At 43.0% G+C, this 25783-nt stretch overlaps 1 protein-coding gene across 9 annotated transcripts in view; it reads right to left on the reverse strand.

Annotated features, from left to right (window-relative positions):
* LOC115145578 (type II inositol 3,4-bisphosphate 4-phosphatase-like) overlaps window positions 1–25783 on the reverse strand; it is a 406180-nt gene that overhangs the window by 12947 nt on the left and 367450 nt on the right. For 7 of the 9 annotated variants that reach the window (XM_065003896.1, XM_065003895.1, XM_065003893.1 and 4 more), the window contains 6 exons: window positions 10293–10468; window positions 7610–7733; window positions 6206–6332; window positions 4160–4300; window positions 2195–2292; window positions 794–906 (listed from right to left, as the gene is read on the reverse strand). In XM_065003896.1, coding sequence (XP_064859968.1) covers window positions 794–906; window positions 2195–2292; window positions 4160–4300; window positions 6206–6332; window positions 7610–7733; window positions 10293–10468 — 779 coding nt within the window. The remainder of the gene's footprint in view (window positions 1–793; window positions 907–2194; window positions 2293–4159; window positions 4301–6205; window positions 6333–7609; window positions 7734–10292; window positions 10469–25783) is intronic. The other 2 variants (XM_065003898.1, XM_065003900.1) reach the window with 2 other exon arrangements.

Below are 25783 nucleotides of genomic sequence, written 5' to 3' on the forward strand. Positions count from 1 at the left end.
CTTTCTATGCAGCTGCTTATATGATGTTTCCCACACTTCCTTTTCGGGCTCAGCTAAGTCCAGAGACCAGGGAGGGAAAGAGAAGGAAGCTCATTACAACCAGAAGAGATCTGCTTTCATTTTCCAAAGACTGTCTGAAGTCTTTGGAAATACCAGAGGAATAACTAGCTGGAAAGGAATGTGTGTGTTCAACCTTTACTCCTTTAACAATAGTGTTATTAATCATGTGTGTGTGGGGTTCCGGATTGTTTGGCTGGATACAGTTTATGATATAAATTGGTCACGTGTAGCTTTCATTGCTGCTCTATGCCTACCTATGTGATTAGGTAATCGGATGCCCATTCTCTGGGAGATTTCCCCTAAATCATCAGGGTTATTTGGAGCCTTGCATGGTCTTCTGCCAGATGTCGAATATGTTTATGAAGTCTTCATTGTAGCAGGTGCATTGCATTCACAAGTTCAAAACCTCTCCTCAGGGCACCAACGTATCAACCTCCATACGTAGGGACATGAGCAGGCTGACAGGGCACCAAGGTATCAACCCCCATACGTAGGGACATGAGCAGGCTGACAGGGCACCAACGTATCAACCTCCATACGTAGGGACATGAGCAGGCTGACAGGGCACCAACGTATCAACCTCCATACGTAGGGACATGAGCAGGCTGACGGGGCACCAAGGTATCAACCTCCATACGTAGGGACATGAGCAGGCTGACACGTTTGCATGAATGACGTCAAGCCAGATGTCTAAGAATAGATCCACTTGTTATATATCTTATTCTATCCTCACCGTTCCAGCGAGCCACAGTATCTCCACATTCTTCCTCTTCTTCGTCACTACATTCTGGCCCAGGGTTCCGAGTAAATCTTTCAAGTCCGTCTGCGTTTGAAAACATGGCAGACCTGTGAAAGGAAACGAAACGCGAGTTGGCTTTGGTCGGTTCATTTGGCTGCTCGACAGAGCTGTAACAGGAAGGAGTTTTGTGTGTGTGTGTGTGTGTGTGTGTGTGTGTGTGTGTGCGTGTGTGCGTGCGTGTGCGCCACACGTGTGCGCGTGTGCGCGTGTGCGTGTGTGCGTGTGTGCGTGCGTGTGTGCGTGCGTGTGTGCGTGTGTGCGTGTGTGCGTGTGTGTGTGTGTGTGTGTGTGCGTGTGTGCGTGTGTGTGTGCGTGTGTGTGTGTTCATGCGACAGGAAGGATGCAGGTATTGATAAGATAAAGATACGGTACACTGACAACGAGAATGAGGACATCTATGGAAACTACTGACAGATGGATGACAGGAGCTGTTGTGTGGAACAACAATAACATCATCACAAACGTAGATCTCTGTGGTCGTGCATCTGTCTGCAAATCTGACCCACATGGGTGTATTTTACAGGAGCTGAATCGATGATAGACGGGAAATGGAAATACTGGTGTGTGTGTGTGTGTGTGTGTGTGTGTGTGTGTGTTGGACGGTAAAATAAAGACACATTGTATCTTATGTCTATAATAATACTACACTGAGTGTACAAAACATTATGCTCTTTCCATGACATAGACTGACCAGGTGAATCCAGGTGAAAGCTATGACCCATTATTGATGTCACTTGTTAAATCCACTTCAATCAGTGTAGATGAAGGGGAGGAGACATGTTAATAAATAAGGATTTCTAATCCTTGAGACAATTGAGACATGGATTGTGTATGTGTGCCATTCAGAGGGTGAACGGGCAAGACAACATATTTAAGTGCCTTTGAACGGGGGATGGAATTATGTGCCACCGGTTGTGTCAAGAACTGGAAGGATTCAACAGTTTCCTGTGTAAATCAAGAATGGTCCACCACCCAAAGGACATCCAGCCAACTTGACACCTGTGGGAAGCATTGGAGTCAACATGGGCCAGCATCCCTGAGGAACGCTTCGACACCTTGTAGAGTCCATGCCCCGACGAATTGAGGCTGTTCAAAAGGGCAAAAGTCGGGGAGTGCAATTCAATATTAGGAAGATGTTCTTAATGTTTTGTACACTCAGTGTATGTTGCTTATATACAAATGGGCATCGTTACAATATACAGAACTCATTTTCTTCTGTGGGATGAAGTCAAAATGTGTTCTATGAAAAAGCAAGATGGATACTATTGCATGATGATTGATGACATTTATATACTTCTGATGTTTTGATGTTAAAGTGGCAGTTGATGCACTTACATTCTGATGGCACCTTATCGCTTAGTGATTTGTAATAACTGTCTAAAATCTCAAAGTTCCTCTGGTTTATCCTCTCTTGCAAAGAGATGTCTCCGAATCTGTACAGGGAGAATGAGAACATGAAAGGACAAATTAATCTGTGGAGGGAGAATGAGAACATGAAAGGACAAATTAATCTGTGGAGGGAGAATGAGAACATGAAAGGACAAGTTAATCTGTACAGGGAGAATGAGAGCCTGAAAGGACAAGTTAATCTGTACAGGGAGAATGAGAACATGAAAGGACAAGTTAATCTGTACAGGGAGAATGAGAGCCTGAAAGGACAAGTTAATCTGTACAGGGAGAATGAGAACATGAAAGGACAAGTTAATCTGTACAGGGAGAATGAGAGCCTGAAAGGACAAGTTAATCTGTACAGGGAGAATGAGAGCCTGAAAGGACAAGTTAATCTGTACAGGGAGAATGAGAACATGAAAGGACAAGTTAATCTGTACAGGGAGAATGAGAACATGAAAGGACAAGTTAATCTGTACAGGGAGAATGAGAGCCTGAAAGGACAAGTTAATCTGTACAGGGAGAATGAGAACATGAAAGGACAAGTTAATCTGTACAGGGAGAATGAGAGCCTGAAAGGACAAGTTTATCTGTACAGGGAGAATGAGAGCATGAAAGGACAAATTAATCTGTACAGGGAGAATGAGAGCCTGAAAGGACAAGTTAATCTGTACAGGGAGAATGAGAGCCTGAAAGGACAAGTTTATCTGTACAGGGAGAATGAGAACATGAAAGGACAAATTAATCTGTACAGGGAGAATGAGAATCTGAAAGGACAAATGAATCTGTACAGGGAGAAAGAGCACCTGAAAGGACAAATTAATCTGTACAGAGAACCTGAAAGGACAAATGAATCTGTACAGGGAGAATGAGAATCTGAAAGGACAAATTAATCTGTACAGGGAGAATGAGCACCTGAAAGGACAAATTAATCTGTACAGAGAACCTGAAAGGACAAATTAATCTGTACAGGGAGAATGAGAATCTGAAAGGACAAATGAATCTGTACAGGGAGAAAGAGCACCTGAAAGGACAAATGAATCTGTACAGAGAACCTGAAAGGACAAATGAATCTGTACAGGGAGAAAGAGAGAACAAGTCTACAGTAAACATGTTGTCCTCCACGAATGACAGAGCGCTCCTTCTTATGTCAGTTAGTTATTATTGCATAACTTCATTTTAAGTACCAATGGGGGGACCTTAACGTGTTGGTCATGAGAGGCTGCATATATGAATCACATTTTATGACGGAACAGGAGACATGCTTGTTCGGTTTGGAATGTCAGTTGATTACTATAGCACCCCCCGTTACGGCAATCAGTGTGATTTTGTAAATGCCGGATCTCTATGGCATGGCGCATCATTCACCCAAGTCTGAGATATCACATGTGAGCAATGTTCTAATGGATGGAGACAGATCCACAGACCCCCTCCACAATGAAAGTACAAGTTGCGGGTCAGGGAGACTGATCGTGTGCATTCCAGAAGTGACTTAGGTCTGGCAGTCTTGAAATGATTGCAATACATTGACCACTAACACAGTTTCTTTCTGAATGTGAGCCTAACATCATGGTCACGATATCCTGTCTCAAACCAGGCTTACTGGCTGGATAGAAACGATCCTATTCCATGCTCCAAAGGCCATAACATAACACTGGGTGACAATGACCTTGGGAGCATGATGGGAAATGACTCTATAGACAACATTATCTCATCCAAAAGAAATGTTTTTTTTCTCCCATAGTGTGTAACAGAAGAAACTGAGGGATCAGTAAAGGCTGGTTGACTGAACTTCTACTTCAGTCAAAATGTCACTTAATCATGAACTGATGTCAATGGGAGAATAAGTGAACATTTGTAACTAAAGTGGAAGATATGATTTGCCCGTAAAAGAGAAAAGTGTTCCGGTACCTGTCTGCTATTGTCTGCTGTTCGTTGATTCCCACGTTGAAGAGCACCGGGTAAACCTGCAACGCCTTGCCCTCTTTGATCTCATGGGGTAACGTCTGGAAGGCCAGCCGTGGTAATGGCACTTCTACAGTATAATGGTCGCTGGAGGGAGGTAGGCGGGAGGGAGAGAGGGAAGGAGAGAGGGAGAGGAAGGGAGAATGGGAGGAGGGGAAAGAGAGAGAGAGTTGGAGGTACGAAGGAAGTTAGGAAGGAAAGAAGGAAAGAACAAAGGAAGGAGAGAGGCAGGGAGGGAGGAGCGAAGAGTGAAAGAGAAAGTGTAAACAGAGATTTGATATGCGTGGACATGAAAGCATCACATACCAACTGTGAAGAACTTCTCACCCATTCTTTTAACACTTCAACTGTGAGCACAAGCCTGAACAGAGGCTTGGTGGAGTCTGAAGTTACAGTAAGTAGGATGTTGTGATGTCCACACAACTTTCACTGGGCCTTGACATGGCACTGATTGGTCTGATAGTATTTCTTCACTATTTATCACCCCTCTGACAGGTTTACTGGTTAACAGCACACGTCAGCATTGAGACAAATGTGTTGCAACCTCCCGTTACTGAGATACAGGATCAGTTGTTTAAACAAACACAGTCAGGCTTCAGTGGAATATTTCCAAATAACGAAATAATGAAAACCAAGTGTCTCACTTGGATTTTTTTAATGATCTGCTATACAATATTTTTAGTGTCATGCTGAGAAAAGCTCCTAACACAAATCATCTTTATTGATATAGGCTTTGTTGCCTATGTGTTTAACTTTTGACTCATGAGTCACGACCAATCAAAAACAGGTGTTCTATTTTTTACAATCGACTTGAAGTAGATTAGCCTGGATAACAGGAAATGGCTCACTGTAAGTCATGTGGAAGCTAACCTATTCATTATTGTCAGATGGAAACTTTTCAACCCTGGTTACCTCCCAAATTCGCTGCAGTATGTCTACTGCTTTCGGAATAAGTAGACTACCATCTACACCACCTCAATCAGTAGGTAGAATTGGTTAAATTGGAAAAGCTTAATCTCGGTTAACCCAGAACTAAAGTCTCATGTAATTGGTCAGCTGCTCGATTAAGTTCTGTGTCCATACGTGTTAAGAGAAGAGATGCTAGAACGAGGAGCGGAACCAGAACGGGGAGCTCCACCCTCTCTATTTGCAAGTTACAGGCTAAATGTGCCCTCCCCATTATTTAAAAAAACGAACATTTTCCTCTCCAATTTCGTGGTATGCAATTGTTAGTAGTTACAGACTCATTTCTGCAACTCCCGTACGGACTCGGGAGAGGCGAAGGTCGAGAGCCATGCGTCCTCCGAAACACGACCCTGCCAAGCCGCACTGTTTGCCGCACTGCTTCTTGACACAGTGCACATCTAACCCGGAAGCCAGCCGCACCAATGTGTCGGAGGAAACACCGTACACCTGGCGACCACAGGAGTCGCTAGTACAAAATGAGACAAGGATATCCCTTCTGGCCAAACCCTCCCTAACCCGGACAACGCTGGGCCAATTGTGCGCCGCCCCATGGGCCTCCCGGACGCAGCCGGCTGCGACAGAGCCTGGGCTCAAACCCAGAATCTCTGGTGGCACAGCTAGCGCTGCGATGCAGTGCCTTAGACTACTTCGCCACCCAGGAGGCGCACTCCCCTTTCTAAATTTGAAATAGGCTAACACCTGCGAAATCATGATTTGTCCAAATAACCAGTGACGAAAAACCCAAACCCAGGAACCACTGCTACTCATTATTCCACCCATCACATTTCTCGCTACCAGTTATGTTTACTGAGATCTGTCCAAGAGATAATATGAAAAGCTATACACCTGATAAAACAATTTGGCAAGTTGGATCAATAATAATGTATTACTCTGTATTACAGTATGATATGATGATGTATGAAGTCCCCAAGCTGATCTCTAAAAAAACTAACTAATTCACACCATGTAATCTCCCATGTAATGACAAAACCACTGGTTAAAGGATGCTGGGTAATAGAGTCTCACCGCCTGCCGATGACTACAGGTTGCAGGTCACAGGGGTTGTCTGTCTTGGCCTGGGTGATCTTGAAGGCCACCCGGTGCAGGTCTGAGATGCCCACCTCCATGTCCTCCAGCATGCCAATCTCCTCACCTGTAACACAGCAGCACCAATTAGTCAATTAGAGGTTACTTCTTGTTCTCTTGAAGTAGACAATCTGTTCTGGTCATAGTAGGAGAAATACACTGGGCAACAAAACGGGCAATAGGGCCCAGTTGCATAAAACAACTTAAGTTCATTTCCCCTTATCATTTCCCTTAAAGTTTCCTTAACTTTAAGCCAATTGCACAAATAATTTGAAGGTGAATTCCCTCTTAAATTAAGTGAAAAGTTAAGGGTGCTCATGAGGTCCATAACTGCTTCATTCAGTATGGATATCAATGTAAACAGCATTTAGGGAGGTGATTGTTACTTAAATCTGTCCTGGTTACAGAAGGAAAACATCAACCAGCTAGCTACTTCGCTAAACAATGGAAGATTAACAATTCATAGCTACAATGCTAGCTGGCTAGTTAGCTAGATACTCTGTAAACTAGCTTGACGTACTAGAAAGTAATATAAACAAGTTCAGAAGAAAGTAACTACGTGAAGTGCTTTGTTATCTTCTGAGGCATTTAAAAAAAATCTTGTCTTGATCGTAGAAGTTCTCTCTCTTTGATGAGACTTTTAGTCAGTGAATCAGGCAGTCTCCAATGTAACCAGATAATCTTTCTGCAGTACATGCCTTCAAACTATCCCTTACAAAAATGTACCATGGTACCACTATGGTACTTTCATTCATAACCATGTTAATCCTATTGTATTTTCACTAATACCATGGTACAGTCTTAATCTCGGAAATGTACCATGGTTTTAGCCTTGAAGTATGATGGTACTACCATGAAATTACCATTGTACCTAAATATGACCATGGTATTGCATAATTTATACCATGGTATAGATCTGAATCATGGAAATGTACCGTGGTTTTAGCTTTGAAGGATAATGGTACTGCCATGCACCTAAATAATACCATAGCATTGCCTAATTTATACAATGGCATAGAAGTGGATCATGGAAATATAATGGTTTTAAACTGCATTACACATTCTATCATGGTAATGCACAATTATGACAAATGGTACAAAATATTATCAAATGGTACCATCTTTATTAATTGTGCGTTACTGTATAAAAGCATGTTATATAACTTCCTGTACTCTTTGTTAGTCTTGAAGGACCTTTCAAACTGGGAAATCCTTTAGGTAAAAGTTACCCTTAGACACAGATCTCGGATGAGCTTACCTTCCCTCAATAGGGGTGGAAATGCAAAAACAGACCTTAGATCAGTGTGTAAGACAGTAGACCTTTGACCCTACTAGAGTACTCACTGTAGGTGCTTAGCAGGCTTTCAAACTGTGCCACCAGGCCCACTAGGTGGAGCTGCCTGAGGAAGCCCTTATCCTCCATCCCCGCGTACAGCCTCATGACGAAACCACACGCCAACGCAGCTAGCTGCACACACACACACACACACACACACACACACACACACACACACACACACACACACACACACACACACACACACACACACACACACACACACACACACACACACACACACACACACACACAGGATTCAATTAAAAATCAACACGGCACATCGTCAGGGTTCAATCAAAAAGCAACACGGCACACTATATAATTCATCCACATCATCCATTTATATATTTTTTATCTCTGTATCCAGTTGGGCAAAGGGTAAGGCATTCACACTAGGGCAGTCCCCGCCCCCAAAAATATGTGTTTCAATAAATGTGTTTCAATAAAATCAACTATATGCATTGAGCTTGTCAGATGCTTTAAGCTTACTGTTTGATTAAATAACACACAAATTACTCAAGAGGGAGCCAGAGATCTAGAAAACCAGGAGAAAAAAACCTTAACCTGACCCAACCATTCTCTCGCTCCTGCTGGCTTTCGCAGATTCGTCCGTTACTCTCCTGAAGTTGCCGGTAATAAGCTACACGAGGAGTCTGCAACCATTCTCATGTGGAATGCCAATGTATCTTACCCTTTCTACTGATCTGTGTGCCAGTTAGTTATTCTATGCACATTTACGTGGAAGACTTGCATTTAATTTATAATAGCATCTTCATTGCAGCCCGCAAAAAAAATATTCTGGGGCCCATTTCCAGTGAGCTCGAGACAGACACAGCTGTAGGGTATTTGCGCATGGGAAAAGATGCAGTGCTTGACTTGGGCAGGAGCTCACCGGAGCTAGTAGCAGCACCTAGAATGTTCTAATGCTTGTGAATATTATATCAAAAGCATTGTGGAGCTCCTGCGCCTAAATATAAAACAGTAACAGCACCCACAATGAGTACGGGAACCTATTTAAGTCCAAGTCAAGCACTGATAAGGAGTAATCAGGTAGAACTATTTTATGATGTTTCCACTGGATCAGAGCACTGATAAGGAGTAATCAGGTAGAACTATTTTATGATGTTTCCACTGGATCAGAGCACTGATAAGGAGTAATCAGGTAGAACTATTTTATGATGTTTCCACTGGATCAGAGCACTGATAAGGAGTAATCAGGTAGAACTATTTTATGATGTTTCCACTGGATCCGAGCACTGATAGGAGTAATCAGGTAGAACTATTTTATGATGTTTCCACTGGATCCGAGCATGACATTTTTCCCTTTCGCGCTGAGTGGTTACCAAAAGGGAGAGAGCTGGAAAGATTTTTCAAATACATTGAGGAACTATTGTCATTCTCGACGGATGTAAAACACAAAAAAGACAGTTTGCTTGCTGTCTGAGGTGAAGAAAACGTTACTTTGAGAAGCTCCACAGCTCATTAGGGGTGGTGTATTAAGCCAATCAGAAATACTATCAGACATTGTATATTAGAAATTATAGGAATGAATGATGGTAAATGTACTACTGGTGATATATGTAATGAAACGGGATATACACTAACAACCAACCGTAAACAATTCACACAATGAAGTTGAGATAAATGAATGTGCACAAATTGGCGGGAGAGAGCTCATTCTGGAGAGAGAAGTGCATTGTGCATCTGGGTGCTGTATGGTCAATCCGACGTCTGCATTGGCCATGCAGCATTTACTGTGATATGGCCTCTGCAGAAATCAGGACATTCATACTTCTTGAGCTTCACGGAGCAGTGAAGAGCTGTTGTGAAGGAAGTTGTCAAGGAAGTGAGATTGTGTTTATACAGGATGTACCGGCCCCAACTACCGTCAACCAATCATGTCAATGCAGAGCTATACAGAGCCCTCTGCATTGTTACAACTTTTAAGAGATGCATGGCAATGTGGTACAGAGCTTGACATGGCCTCTGCGTGCCTCTGGAGGCTCCATAATTGCCTCACACCTTCCATATGGAGCCTCCGACCACATTTTCAGATAAAACATAAATTGGCTTTTAGTCTAGGCCTTTGCAATGGATTAGTTCACTGAGATGGGCACAATTATATTTGTCTTTGTGTAATTACAGAAACACTTGGCCAAAAATAAATGCAGAGGTCCATGTCATTCCAGTCAACTAATGGAGTTCAGCCCTAATTCACACAAAAGCCTACCGCCCAACTGTGGACTGAGTTGACCACCTGCTGCAGAGATGATGTTTGGAACATTATAACATTCTAATACATTATCAGCTGATAAAAGACTTGTTTATCTAGGTCACAAGGTAATTCAAACAATCTCTGAATGTCATTTTCTTGCAAGTAGTCTGAGCTGCTGCCGGATCAGTTTCAAAGACTTGCTGGATCACTTCCAATTACTTCATTATGTTAGGATTAGGAGCTGTGTTTCAGTAGAAACATATTCAATGAAATGCTAACTAATCTCTTGTGTAAATTATGTAAACAAACACATGCCGTTGAATGGTGGTTTGATACTGTACATCATAACTAGCTTCCTAACAGCTGAAAAACGTTGGCATTGGTTAAAGAGCCTTGACATGACAAATCAATTGCAACAAATATCTATAGGCTGTTTCCAAAGTGGAGTCCTCATTTCACAGGTGGCCACCTACCGCCTGACTGAAGACCACATCCCTCCTCTGCTTGAGGAACAGTCCCTGGGGGATGCTGCAGGCCGCCTCCTGCAGCAGGACGAAGGTCATGGCCCTCCTGGCCCGCACCACCACCTCCGCGACGCACTCCTTCAACCTCACCACCAGAGGGCAGAGCTGCTCCCGCCAATCCCCTTCTGCAACATACAGAGAGACATGTCAGGAGAAGACATGAGAACCATATATTACACAGTTTATGTTGGAATCTTGATGTGTCCTGATTTCACTACATCTTTAGTTGTGCTGATTAAGGAGCCTAGAAATGCATCAGCATTAAAGACGATGAGAACTGTTGATGAAAATGTTAGGTTGCCATCTTGAAGAATGTTTCAAAACTTCAGTTACGGTATGTTCTCCAAGGACTGAACACCCTTTCAGTGGTTTGTTTAAATGTTTGAGAAATGTTTTGCAGCTGGTTGCAGCTCTAACACATCTAATTTAGTTGCATCTAAATGATTTGTTCATAGTTTAGATAGTTTGTTTAGCTTCTAGGGTCTCCAATTTAGAAACAATTGTGGATTCAAAACTTATCTGAAGCAAATATATATCAAACATCAGTGGGGTCAAGGTAGGGGTCAAGGCAGAAAGTCCATCCAGTTTTAGTGAGGTTTGAGAATGTAGTGGTCAAGTGGAGTGAACCCAAGAGGCTGGTGTTTCATAATGACTGTTGGATACTGCAGTAGGAACCCAAGAGGCTGGTGTTTCATAATGACTGTTGGATACTGCAGTATGAACCCAAGAGGCTGGTGTTTCATAATGACTGTTGGATACTGCAGTATGAACCCAAGAGGCTGGTGTTTCATAATGACTGTTGGATACTGCAGTAGGAACCCAAGAGGCTGGTGTTTCATAATGCCTGTTGGATACTGCAGTATGAACCCAAGAGGCTGGTGTTTCATAATGACTGTTCCATGTCTCCTGGTCCATTTCCAGACTGACTGTTTTCATAGACGTGAAAGGATAAGAGATTGTCTGGCTTGACAGACTAAAGCTGACCAGGAGGCCCCCCCGCAACCCCTAAAAATCGGAATAAAACAAAATATATTAATACAAAAATATAGAATTTTTTGAAAATATATTTTTCTCACAAAAGTAGTGCACTGGGCCTTTACTATTATTAGCGACCATATAGACCTCCATAGTGGACTGATATAGACCTCCGTAGTGGACTGATATAGACCTCCGTAGTGGACTGATATAGACCTCCATAGTGGACTGATATAGACCTCCGTAGTGGACTGATATAGACCTCCGTAGTGGACTGATATAGACCTCCGTAGTGGACTGATATGGACCTCCGTAGTGGACTGATATGGACCTCCGTAGTGGACTGATATAGACCTCCGTAGTGGACTGATATAGACCTCCGTAGTGGACTGATATGGACCTCAGTAGTGGACTGATATGGACCTCCGTAGTGGACTGATATAGACCTCCGTAGTGGACTAATATACAATTGAAATCAGAAGTTTACATACACTTAGGTTGGAGTCATTAAAACTCGTTTTTCAACCATTCCACAAATTTCTTGTTAACAAACTACAGTTTTGGCAAGTCGGTTAGGACATCTACTTTGTGCATGACAAGTAATTTTCCAACAATTGTTTACAGACAGATTAGTTCACTTATAATTCACTGTATCACAATTCCAGTGGGTCAGAAGTTTACATACACTAAGTTGACTGTGCCTTTAAACAGCTTGGAAAATTCCAGAAAATTATGTCATGGCTTTAGAAGCCTCTGATAGGCTAACTGACATTATTTTAGTCAATTGGAGGTGTACCTGTGGATGTATTTCAAGGTCTACCTTCAAATTAACATGGAATAACATGGGATAACATGGAAAAACAACCAATTTTTGTGCAGTATTAATTTACCATCCTTACAAAACACTTAATGTAAATGTACATTACTGTATTGTACATAGGCTGGTCATCTAGGTTTGTACCTGTTGACTTTCCATCACCATGAAGGAAAACAATGCAGAATACAGAAATGAAGTACATTGTATGTTTAAACAATTATACCAAACAGGTGCTAATGATCATCAATTCAATATGTAGATTGAAACACAATCATTAACTGAAACAGAATCAGCTGTGTAGGAGGAATAAAACTGGGTGAGGAACAACCAAACTCAACTACGGTAAGGTTGCTGAAGACAGTTTTCTGTCTAAAGTCATACACCATGGCAAGACTGAGCACAGCAACAAGACACAAGGTAGTTATACTGCATCAGCAAGGTCTCTCCCAGGCAGACATTAAGGCAGACAGGTCTCTTCCAGGCAGAAATGTCAAGGCAGACAGGGGTTTCCAGATGTCTAAGCTTTTTGAAGAAGCACAAAGAAACGGGCAACGTTGAGGACCGTAGACTCAGTGGCCGGCCAAGGAAACTTGCTGCTGCAGATGAAAGACACATCACGCTTACTTCCCTTCGCAAACGGAAGATGTTCAGCAGTGCCATCTGCTCAGAATTGGCAGAAAACAGTGGGACCATGGTACACCCATCTACTGTCCAGAGAAGTCTGGTCAGAAGTGGCCTTCATGGAAGACTTGCGTACCTCCGACGTGGAAACAAGGCCAAGTGACTCAACTATGCACGAAAACACAGGAACTGGGGTGCAGAAAAATGGCAACAGGTGCTCTGGACTGATGAGTCAAATATTTGGCTGTAGCAGAAGGCAATTTGTTCGCCGAAGGGCTGGAGAGCGGTACACAAATGAGTGTCTGCAGACAACAGTGAAGCATGGTGGAGGTTCCTTGCAAGTTTGGGGCTGCATTTCTGCAAATGGAGTTGTGATAATTTGGGATTTGGTCAGAATTAATGGTCTCCTCAATGCTGAGAAGTACAGGCAGATTCTTATCCATCATGCAATACCATCAGGGAGGCATCTGATTGCCCCTAAATGTATTCTGCAGCATGAACTATCAGCGTAAAGAAGAACGAGGAGTCCTGGAAGTGATGGTACGGCCCCCACAGAGCCCTGATCTCAACATCATCGAGTCTGTCTGGGATTACATGAAGAGAGAGAAGCACCTGAGGCTGCCTAAATCCACAGAAGAACTGTGGTTAGTTCTCCAAGATGTTTAGGCCAACCTACCTGCCGAGTTCTATCAAACTGTGTGCAAGTGAAGACCTCCCTCTGATTCAGAGGAGACACATTCCAGTTGATTCAGTTGTACAACTGACTAGGTATCCCCCTTTCTTCCATGGCTCCAATGCTGTGACGAAGCCTCTACATGTGATGGTGTGAGGAACACCATTGTGGAAAAACTTTTAATATCGTTTTTTTCCCACTGACTGCCTATGTCAACAAAAGCCAGGAAAAACTCATCAAATCTCTTTAATCCCACACTTCTCCTCACCTTTCTTTCTCCCTTTCACTCCCTCTCTTTCACTCACAAATTGAAAACAAGTACGCACACACACACACACATCTCCTCCACCCCCACACAAAGCAGATTTAAAAAAATCTTAGCACTCAACATCTGGGTTCCCCTTGCCAAACAAATCATGTCTCATCTGGTTTTTGAAAACACACTATACACACATTCAACCCTTCCTCTTCCCACCGGTCCCTGTGAAAACAGACAAACTCCCACAATGCCTTGTCAATGGGAGTCTTGGCTGGACCAATCACAGCCCTCGGCCTGAACAGCGCCACAGAGAAAAAAAACGAATTAATCTTCCCTTTCTCTTCAAACAGTTGAGGATGACCACTCCCTGTGTCTGTTCTCTACCTTAATAAAATGCTGCAGGTCCTGCTTACCTCTGTGTCTGTTCTCTACCTTAATAAAATGCTGTAGGTCCTGCTTACTCTCTGTGTCTGTTCTCTACCTTAATAAAATGCTGCAGGTCCTGCTTACCTCTGTGTCTGTTCTCTACCTTAATAAAATGCTGTAGGTCCTGCTTACCTCTGTGTCTGTTCTCTACCTTAATAAAATGCTGTAGGTCCTGCTTACCTCTGTGTCTGTTCTCTACCTTAATAAAATGCTGTAGGTCCTGCTTACCTCTGTGTCTGTTCTCTACCTTAATAAAATGCTGTAGGTCCTGCTTACCTCTGTGTCTGTTCTCTACCTTAATAAAATGCTGCAGGTCCTGCTTACCTCTGTGTCTGTTCTCTACCTTAATAAAATGCTGCAGGTCCTGCTTACCTCTGTGTCTGTTCTCTACCTTAATAAAATGCTGTAGGTCCTGCTTACCTCTGTGTCTGTTCTCTACCTTAATAAAATGCTGTAGGTCCTGCTTACCTCTGTGTCTGTTCTCTACCTTAATAAAATGCTGCAGGTCCTGCTTACCTCTGTGTCTGTTCTCTACCTTAATAAAATGCTGCAGGTCCTGCTTACTCTCTGTGTCTGTTCTCTACCTTAATAAAATGCTGCAGGTCCTGCTTACCTCTGTGTCTGTTCTCTACCTTAATAAAATGCTGTAGGTCCTGCTTACTCTCTGTGTCTGTTCTCTACCTTAATAAAATGCTGTAGGTCCTGCTTACCTCTGTGTCTGTTCTCTACCTTAATAAAATGCTGCAGGTCCTGCTTACTCTCTGTGTCTGTTCTCTACCTTAATAAAATGCTGTAGGTCCTGCTTACCTCTGTGTCTGTTCTCTACCTTAATAAAATGCTGTAGGTCCTGCTTACCTCTGTGTCTGTTCTCTACCTTAATAAAATTCTGCAGGTCCTGCTTACTCTCTGTGTCTGTTCTCTACCTAAATAAAATGCTGCAGGTCCTGCTTACTCCCTGTGTCTGTTCTCTACCTTAATAAAATGCTGTAGGTCCTGCTTACCTCTGTGTCTGTTCTCTACCTTAATAAAATGCTGCAGGTCCTGCTTACCTCTGTGTCTGTTCTCTACCTTAATAAAATGCTGCAGGTCCTGCTTACTCTCTGTGTCTGTTCTCTACCTTAATAAAATGCTGTAGGTCCTGCTTACCTCTGTGTCTGTTCTCTACCTTAATAAAATGCTGCAGGTCCTGCTTACTCTCTGTGTCTGTTCTCTACCTTAATAAAATGCTGTAGGTCCTGCTTACCTCTGTGTCTGTTCTCTACCTTAATAAAATGCTGTAGGTCCTGCTTACTCTCTGTGTCTGTTCTCTACCTTAATACAATGCTGTAGGTCCTGCTTCTCTCTGTGTCTGTTCTCTACCTTAATAAAATGCTGTAGGTCCTGCTTACCTCTGTGTCTGTTCTCTACCTTAATAAAATGCTGTAGGTCCTGCTTACCTCTGTGTCTGTTCTCTACCTTAATAAAATGCTGTAGGTCCTGCTTACCTCTGTGTCTGTTCTCTACCTTAATAAAATGCTGTAGGTCCTGCTTACTCCCTGTGTCTGTTCTCTACCTTAATAAAATGCTGTAGGTCCTGCTTACCTCTGTGTCTGTTCTCTACCTTAATAAAATGCTGCAGGTCCTGCTTACCTCTGTGTCTGTTCTCTACCTTAATAAAATGCTGCAGGTCCTGCTTACTCCCTGTGTCTGTTCTCTACCTTAATAAAATGCTGCAGGTCCTGCTTACTCTCTGTGTCTGTTCTCTACCTTAATAAAATGCTGCAGGTCCTGCTTACTCTCTGTGTCTGTTCTCTACCTTAATAAAATGCTGCAGGTCCTGCTTACTCCCTGTGTCTGTTCTCTACCTTAATAAAATGCTGCAGGTCCTGCTTACTCTCTGTGTCTGTTCTCTACCTTAATAAAATGCTGTAGGTCCTGCTTACCTCTGTGTCTGTTCTCTACCTTAATAAAATGATGTAGGTCCTGCTTACCTCTGTGTCTGTTCTCTACCTTAATAAAATGCTGCAGGTCCTGCTTACTCTCTGTGTCTGTTCTCTACCTTAATAAAATGCTGCAGGTCCTGCTTACTCTCTGTGTCTGTTCTCTACCTTAATAAAATGCTGTAGGTCCTGCTTACCTCTGTGTCTGTTCTCTACCTTAATAAAATGCTGTAGGTCCTGCTTACCTCTGTGTCTGTTCTCTACCTTAATAAAATGCTGCAGGTCCTGCTTACTCTGTGTCTGTTCTCTACCTTAATAAAATGCTGCAGGTCCTGCTTACCTCTGTGTCTGTTCTCTACCTTAATAAAATGCTGTAGGTCCTGCTTACCTCTGTGTCTGTTCTCTACCTTAATAAAATGCTGCAGGTCCTGCTTACTCTCTGTGTCTGTTCTCTACCTTAATAAAATGCTGTAGGTCCTGCTTACCTCTGTGTCTGTTCTCTACCTTAATAAAATGCTGCAGGTCCTGCTTACCTCTGTGTCTGTTCTCTACCTTAATAAAATGCTGTAGGTCCTGCTTACATCTGTGTCTGTTCTCTACCTTAATAAAATGCTGCAGGTCCTGCTTACCTCTGTGTCTGTTCTCTACCTTAATAAAATGCTGTAGGTCCTGCTTACTCCCTGTGTCTGTTCTCTACCTTAATAAAATGCTGCAGGTCCTGCTTACTCCCTGTGTCTGTTCTCTACCTTAATAAAATGCTGTAGGTCCTGCTTACTCTCTGTGTCTGTTCTCTACCTTAATAAAATGCTGTAGGTCCTGCTTACCTCTGTGTCTGTTCTCTACCTTAATAAAATGCTGTAGGTCCTGCTTACCTCTGTGTCTGTTCTCTACCTTAATAAAATGCTGCAGGTCCTGCTTACTCTCTGTGTCTGTTCTCTACCTTAATAAAATGCTGCAGGTCCTGCTTACTCTCTGTGTCTGTTCTCTACCTTAATAAAATGCTGTAGGTCCTGCTTACCTCTGTGTCTGTTCTCTACCTTAATAAAATGCTGCAGGTCCTGCTTACCTCTGTGTCTGTTCTCTACCTTAATAAAATGCTGTAGGTCCTGCTTACCTCTGTGTCTGTTCTCTACCTTAATAAAATGCTGTAGGTCCTGCTTACCTCTGTGTCTGTTTTACATTTAACATTTTACATTTAAGTCATTTAGTCTGTTCGCTCTTAATAAAATGCTGCAGGTCCTGACTTACAAATTGGTGTCTGTTCACCTTAATAAAATGCTGCAGTGGAACAGTAGTGCATCTAAATCTTTTCAGGGGAATAAAATGCTGAGAGGTCCTTTATCCTATCCTGGTCTTCCTTAATAAAATGCTGGGTCCTGTTACCTCTGTGTCTGTCTCTCTACCTGGTGATTGAATGCTGCTGGTCCTGGCGTACGTGAGGGTTTGTTCCTACCTTAATTGCTGGGTCCTGAGTCTGTTCTCTACCTTAATAAAATGCTGCAGGTCAGTTTTGACTGGGCTGAAATGCGGGTCCTGCCTCTGTGTCTGTTCTCTACCTTAATAAAATGCTGTTCTGTACTTAATAAATGCTGTTCCTCTTACCTTAATAAAATGCTGCCTCAGTGGTAGGGAGGCGACCAGGCCAATGTGGATGAACCTGCTTAGTGCCCTTGTTTGGGTGTAGGGCCTGATCAGAGCCTGGAGGTACTGAGGTGTCTGTTCCCCTCAATAAAATGCTCCGTAGGTCCTGCACCATGGTCTTGTGTCTGTTCTCTACCTTAATAAAAGCCAGTGGAGGTCCTGAGGACCTCTGTGTCTGTTCTCTACCTTAATTGAAACCAGACGTAGGCTGCTGCGTTCTGGTCTGAGTTGTACCTTTAATGGCAATGCTGCAGGTCCTGCCCAGCCAACAGTGTCTGTTCTCTACCTTAATAAAGATGACAAGTCCTGGATTAGGACTGTGTCTGTTCTCTACCTTAATAAAATGCTGTAGGTCCTGCTTACTCTGTGTCTGTTCTCTACCTGAACCTAAAATGGAACAGGTCCTGCCGCCTTGTGTCTGTTCTCTACCTTAATAAAATGCTGGTGTTGTCCAGGATCACGCCAAGGTTCTTAGCGCTCTGGGAGGTCCTGACACAATGGACTCCCTGTTGTCAACCGTGATGGCGAGATCATGGAACGGGCAGTCCTTCCCGGGAGGAATAAAATGCTGCTCCTCTTACCGAGGTTCAGCTGTGGTGATGTCATCCACACTATGTCTGCCAGACATGCAGAATGCTGAGGTCCTGCCACCTGGTCATCAGAAGGGGGAAAGGAGAAGATTAAATAAAATGTGTCTGTCTGCATACCAATGATAGGAGAGACCATGTGAGGTCCTGCTTATGACAGAGCCAAGTGACTCTGGTGTATAGCGAGAATAATAAAATGCTGAGGTCCTGGTGTCTGTTCCTAGAATAAAATGCTGGGGACACCAGTGGTGAGCACGTGGTGTGGAGTTCTCTACGCCACCTGGTAGGATGCCTGTCAGGTCCTGCTTAATCCTGCGTGGGCGCGCCGGAGATGCCCACCTCGGAGAGGGTGGAGGTCCTGCTTACTCTCTGATGGTTCTCTACCTTAATATGCGAAGGCAGCCGATGGTCTAGAAGGATGAGAGCAGAGGAGAGAGAGTTAGCTTAAAATGACTCCTGTTACCTCTGTGTCTGTTCTCTACCTAATAAAATGCGGAGCGCCTCCGCTGATACAGAGAAGTGTCAGTCTCAGTTGAATGACTATCTTGAAACCTGACTGATTTGGTCAAGAAGGTCATTCTGAAAATGCGGGAGAGCTGGCTTACCTCTGTGTCTGTTCAAGACCTTTGGAATAAAATGCTGAAGGGATACTGGTCTGTAGTTGTTGACATCGGAGGGAAATGCTGTGTAGGTTTTTCAGAAGGGTGCAACTCTGTTCTCTCTTAATAAAATGCTGCAGGTCCTGCTTACTCCCTGGTCTGTTCTCTAGCTTAGCGGGTCCTGGGATGAGTTGATCTCTACCTTAATAAAGGAGGTCTCCGTAAATGGTCTGGAGACTGAGAGTGTCTAGTTCTCTACGGGCTTGTAAAATGCTGCCGGTCCGTCACAAGACTCTGTGTCTTTCATCTGGACCTTAAGAAAATGCTTTTATTACTCTGCTTACTCGCTGTGTCTGTTCTCTACCTTAATAAAATGCTGTAGGTCCTGCTTACTCCCTGTGTCTGTTCTCTACCTTAATAAAATGCTGCAGGTCCTGCTTACTCCCTGTGTCTGTTCTCTACCTTAATAAAATGCTGCAGGTCCTGCTTACTCTCTGTGTCTGTTCTCTACCTTAATAAAATGCTGTAGGTCCTGCTTACCTCTGTGTCTGTTCTCTACCTTAATAAAATGCTGCAGGTCCTGCTTACCTCTGTGTCTGTTCTCTACCTTAATAAAATGCTGTAGGTCCTGCTTACATCTGTGTCTGTTCTCTACCTTAATAAAATGCTGCAGGTCCTGCTTACCTCTGTGTCTGTTCTCTACCTTAATAAAATGCTGTAGGTCCTGCTTACTCGCTGTGTCTGTTCTCTACCTTAATAAAATGCTGTAGGTCCTGCTTACTCTCTGTGTCTGTTCTCTACCTTAATAAAATGCTGCAGGTCCTGCTTACTCCCTGTGTCTGTTCTCTACCTTAATAAAATGCTGTAGGTCCTGCTTACCTCTGTGTCTGTTCTCTACCTTAATAAAATGCTGCAGGTCCTGCTTACCTCTGTGTCTGTTCTCTACCTTAATAAAATGCTGTAGGTCCTGCTTACTCCCTGTGTCTGTTCTCTACCTTAATAAAATGCTGTAGGTCCTGCTTACCTCTGTGTCTGTTCTCTACCTTAATAAAATGCTGTAGGTCCTGCTTACCTCTGTGTCTGTTCTCTACCTTAATAAAATGCTGTAGGTCCTGCTTACCTCTGTGTCTGTTCTCTACCTTAATAAAATGCTGCAGGTCCTGCTTACTCTCTGTGTCTGTTCTCTACCTTAATAAAATGCTGTAGGTCCTGCTTACCTCTGTGTCTGTTCTCTACCTTAATAAAATGCTGCAGGTCCTGCTTACTCTCTGTGTCTGTTCTCTACCTTAATAAAATGCTGTAGGTCCTGCTTACCTCTGTGTCTGTTCTCTACCTTAATAAAATGCTTCTCTACAGGTCCTGCTTACCTCTGTGTCTGTTCTCTACCTTAATAAAATGCTGTAGGTCCTGCTTACATCTGTGTCTGTTCTCTACCTTAATAAAATGCTGCAGGTCCTGCTTACCTCTGTGTCTGTTCTCTACCTTAATAAAATGCTGTAGGTCCTGCTTACTCTCTGTGTCTGTTCTCTACCTTAATAAAATGCTGTAGGTCCTGCTTACTCTCTGTGTCTGTTCTCTACCTTAATAAAATGCTGCAGGTCCTGCTTGTGTCTCCTCTGTGTCTGTTCTCTACCTTAATAAAATGCTGTAGGTCCTGCTTACCTCTGTGTCTGTTCTCTACCTTAATAAAATGCTGCAGGTCCTGCTTACTCTCTGTGTCTGTTCTCTACCTTAATAAAATGCTGTAGGTCCTGCTTACTCCCTGTGTCTGTTCTCTACCTTAATAAAATGCTGTAGGTCCTGCTTACCTCTGTGTCTGTTCTCTACCTTAATAAAATGCTGCAGGTCCTGCTTACTCTCTGTGTCTGTTCTCTACCTTAATAAAATGCTGTAGGTCCTGCTTACCTTGTGTCTGTTCTCTACCTTAATAAAATGCTGCAGGTCCTGCTTACTCTGTGTCTGTTCTCTACCTTAATAAAATGCTGTAGGTCCTGCTTACTCTCTGTGTCTGTTCTCTACCTTAATAAAATGCTGTAGGTCCTGCTTACTCTCTGTGTCTGTTCTCTACCTTAATAAAATGCTGTAGGTCCTGCTTACCTCTGTGTCTGTTCTCTACCTTAATAAAATGCTGTAGGTCCTGCTTACCTCTGTGTCTGTTCTCTACCTTAATAAAATGCTGCAGGTCCTGCTTACTCTCTGTGTCTGTTCTCTACCTTAATAAAATGCTGCAGGTCCTGCTTACCCCTGTGTCTGTTCTCTACCTTAATAAAATGCTGCAGGTCCTGCTTAGTGTCTGTTCTCTACCTTAATAAAATGCTGCTCCTGTGTCTGTTCTCTACCTTAATAAAATGCTGCAGGTCCTGCTTACCTCTGTGTCTGTTCTCTACCTTAATAAAATGCTGCAGGTCCTGCTTACTCTCTGTGTCTGTTCTCTACCTTAATAAAATGCTGTAGGTCCTGCTTACCTCTGTGTCTGTTCTCTACCTTAATAAAATGCTGCAGGTCCTGCTTACTCTCTGTGTCTGTTCTCTACCTTAATAAAATGCTGTAGGTCCTGCTTACCTCTGTGTCTCTACCTTAATAAAATGCTGTAGGTCCTCTGTGTCTGTTCTCTACCTTAATAAAATGCTGTAGGTCCTGCTTACTCTCTGTGTCTGTTCTCTACCTTAATAAAATGCTGTAGGTCCTGCTTACTCTCTGTGTCTGTTCTCTACCTTAATAAAATGCTGCAGGTCCTGCTTACTCTCTGTGTCTGTTCTCTACCTTAATAAAATGCTGCAGGTCCTGCTTACTCTCTGTGTCTGTTCTCTACCTTAATAAAATGCTGTAGGTCCTGCTTACCTCTGTGTCTGTTCTCTACCTTAATAAAATGCTGTAGGTCCTGCTTACCTCTGTGTCTGTTCTCTACCTTAATAAAATGCTGCAGGTCCTGCTGCTGTAGGTCCTCTGTGTCTGTTCTCTACCTTAATAAAATGCTGTAGGTCCTGCTTACCTCTGTGTCTGTTCTCTACCTTAATAAAATGCTGTAGGTCCTGCTTACTCCCTGTGTCTGTTCTCTACCTTAATAAAATGCTGTAGGTCCTGCTTACCTCTGTGTCTGTTCTCTACCTTAATAAAATGCTGCAGGTCCTGCTTACTCCCTGTGTCTGTTCTCTACCTTAATAAAATGCTGTAGGTCCTGCTTACCTCTGTGTCTGTTCTCTACCTTAATAAAATGCTGCAGGTCCTGCTTACCTCTGTGTCTGTTCTCTACCTTAATAAAATGCTGTAGGTCCTGCTTACTCCTGCTTACTGTGTCTGTTCTCTACCTTAATAAAATGCTGTCAGGTCCTGCTTACTCCCTGTGTCTGTTCTCTACCTTAATAAAATGCTGTAGGTCCTGCTTACTCCCTGTGTCTGTTCTCTACCTTAATAAAATGCTGTCCTGCTTAGGTCCTGCTGTAGGTCCTGCTACCTCTGTGTCTGTTCTCTACCTTAATAAAATGCTGCAGGTCCTGCTTACCTCTGTGTCTGTTCTCTACCTTAATAAAATGCTGTAGGTCCTGCTTACCCCTGTGTCTGTTCTCTACTGTGTCTGTTCTCTACCTTAATAAAATGCTGCAGGTCCTGCTTACCTCTGTGTCTGTTCTCTACCTTAATAAAATGCTGTAGGTCCTGCTTACTCTCTGTGTCTGTTCTCTACCTTAATAAAATGCTGTAGGTCCTGCTTACCTCTGTGTCTGTTCTCTACCTTAATAAAATGCTGCTAGGTCCTGCTTACCTCTGTGTCTGTTCTCTACCTTAATAAAATGCTGTAGGTCCTGCTTACCTCTGTGTCTGTTCTCTACCTTAATAAAATGCTGTAGGTCCTGCTTACCTCTGTGTCTGTTCTCTACCTTAATAAAATGCTGCAGGTCCTGCTTACCTCTGTGTCTGTTCTCTACCTTAATAAAATGCTGTAGGTCCTGCTTACCTCTGTGTCTGTTCTCTACCTTAATAAAATGCTGCAGGTCCTGCTTACTCTCTGTGTCTGTTCTCTGTGTCTGTTCTCTAATAAAAAATGCTGCAGGTCCTGCTTACTCTCTGTGTCTGTTCTCTACCTTAATAAAATGCTGCACCTTAATAAAATGCTGCAGGTCCTGCTTACTCTCTGTGTCTGTTCTCTACCTTAATAAAATGCTGCAGGTCCTGCTTACTCTCTGTGTCTGTTCTCTACCTTAATAAAATGCTGCAGGTCCTGCTTACTCTCTGTGTCTGTTCTCTACCTTAATAAAATGCTGTAGGTCCTGCTTACTCTGTGTCTGTTCTCTACCTTAATAAAATGCTGTAGGTCCTGCTTACCTCTGTGTCTGTTCTCTACCTTAATAAAATGCTGCAGGTCCTGCTTACTCTCTGTGTCTGTTGTGTCTGTTCTACCTTAATAAAATGCTGTAGGTCCTGCTTACCTCTGTGTCTGTTCTCTACCTTAATAAAATGCTGCAGGTCCTGCTTACCTCTGTGTCTGTTCTCTACCTTAATAAAATGCTGCAGGTCCTGCTTACTCTCTGTGTCTGTTCTCTACCTTAATAAAATGCTGTAGGTCCTGCTTACTCCCTGTGTCTGTTCTCTACCTTAATAAAATGCTGTAGGTCCTGCTTACTCTCTGTGTCTGTTCTCTACCTTAATAAAATGCTGTAGGTCCTGCTTACTCTCTGTGTCTGTTCTCTACCTTAATAAAATGCTGTAGGTCCTGCTTACCTCTGTGTCTGTTCTCTACCTTAAAATGCTGTAAATAATAAAATGCTGCAGGTCCTGCTTACCTCTGTGTCTGTTCTCTACCTTAATAAAATGCTGTAGGTCCTGTGTCTGTTCTCTACCTTAATAAAATGCTGTGGTCCTGTCTGTGTCTGTTCCTTAATAAAATGCTGTAGGTCCTGCTTACCTCTGTGTCTGTTCTCTACCTTAATAAAATGCTGTGTCTGTTCTCTAGGTCCTGCTTACTCCTGTGTCTGTTCTCTACCTTAATAAAATGCTGCAGGTCCTGCTTACCTCTGTGTCTGTTCTCTACCTTAATAAAATGCTGCAGGTCCTGCTTACCTCTGTGTCTGTTCTCTACCTTAATAAAATGCTGCAGGTCCTGCTTACCTCTGTGTCTGTTCTCTACCTTAATAAAATGCTGCAGGTCCTGCTTACTCCCTGTGTCTGTTCTCTACCTTAATAAAATGCTGCAGGTCCTGCTTACCTCTGTGTCTGTTCTCTACCTTAATAAAATGCTGCAGGTCCTGCTTACCTCTGTGTCTGTTCTCTACCTTAATAAAATGCTGCAGGTCCTGCTTACTCTCTGTGTCTGTTCTCTACCTTAATAAAATGCTGCAGGTCCTGCTTACTCTCTGTGTCTGTTCTCTACCTTAATAAAATGCTGTAGGTCCTGCTTACCTCTGTGTCTGTTCTCTACCTTAATAAAATGCTGTAGGTCCTGCTTACCTCTGTGTCTGTTCTCTACCTTAATAAAATGCTGCAGGTCCTGCTTACTCTCTGTGTCTGTTCTCTACCTTAATAAAATGCTGTAGGTCCTGCTTACTCCCTGTGTCTGTTCTCTACCTTAATAAAATGCTGTAGGTCCTGTGTCTGTTCTCTACCTTAATAAAATGCTGTAGGTCCTGCTTACTCTCTGTGTCTGTTCTCTACCTTAATAAAATGCTGCAGGTCCTGCTTACTCCCTGTGTCTGTTCTCTACCTTAATAAAATGCTGTAGGTCCTGCTTACCTCTGTGTCTGTTCTCTACCTTAATAAAATGCTGCAGGTCCTGCTTACCTCTGTGTCTGTTCTCTACCTTAATAAAATGCTGTAGGTCCTGCTTACTCTCTGTGTCTGTTCTCTACCTTAATAAAATGCTGTAGGTCCTGCTTACCTCTGTGTCTGTTCTCTACCTTAATAAAATGCTGTAGGTCCTGCTTACTCTCTGTGTCTGTTCTCTACCTTAATAAAATGCTGTAGGTCCTGCTTACCTCTGTGTCTGTTCTCTACCTTAATAAAATGCTGCAGGTCCTGCTTACCTCTGTGTCTGTTCTCTACCTTAATAAAATGCTGTAGGTCCTGCTTACTCTCTGTGTCTGTTCTCTACCTTAATAAAATGCTGTAGGTCCTGCTTACCTCTGTGTCTGTTCTCTACCTTAATAAAATGCTGTAGGTCCTGCTTACCTCTGTGTCTGTTCTCTACCTTAATAAAATGCTGTAGGTCCTGCTTACTGCAGGTCCTGCTGTGTCTGTTCTCTACCTTAATAAAATGCTGTAGGTCCTGCTTACTCCCTGTGTCTGTTCTCTACCTTAATAAAATGCTGCAGGTCCTGCTTACTCTCTGTGTCTGTTCTCTACCTTAATAAAATGCTGTAGGTCCTGCTTACTCTCTGTGTCTGTTCTCTACCTTAATAAAATGCTGCAGGTCCTGCTTACCTCTGTGTCTGTTCTCTACCTTAATAAAATGCTGTAGGTCCTGCTTACCTCTGTGTCTGTTCTCTACCTTAATAAAATGCTGTAGGTCCTGCTTACTCTCTGTGTCTGTTCTCTACCTTAATAAAATGCTGTCTTACTCTGTGTCTGTTCTCTACCTTAATAAAATGCTGTAGGTCCTGCTTACCTCTGTGTCTGTTCTCTACCTTAATAAAATGCTGCAGGTCCTGCTTACTGTTCTCTGTGTCTGTTCTCTACCTTAATAAAATGCTGTCCTGCTTACCTCTGGTCCTGCTTACCTCTTACTGTGTCTGTTCTCTACCTTAATAAAATGCTGCAGGTCCTGCTTACTCTCTGTGTCTGTTCTCTACCTTAATAAAATGCTGCAGGTCCTGCTTACTCTCTGTGTCTGTTCTCTACCTTAATAAAATGCTGTAGGTCCTGCTTACCTCTGTGTCTGTTCTCTACCTTAATAAAATGCTGCAGGTCCTGCTTACTCTCTGTGTCTGTTCTCT

Source organism: Oncorhynchus nerka, linkage group LG18 (genome assembly GCF_034236695.1).
Source record: "Oncorhynchus nerka isolate Pitt River linkage group LG18, Oner_Uvic_2.0, whole genome shotgun sequence".
NCBI lineage: Eukaryota > Metazoa > Chordata > Actinopteri > Salmoniformes > Salmonidae > Oncorhynchus > Oncorhynchus nerka.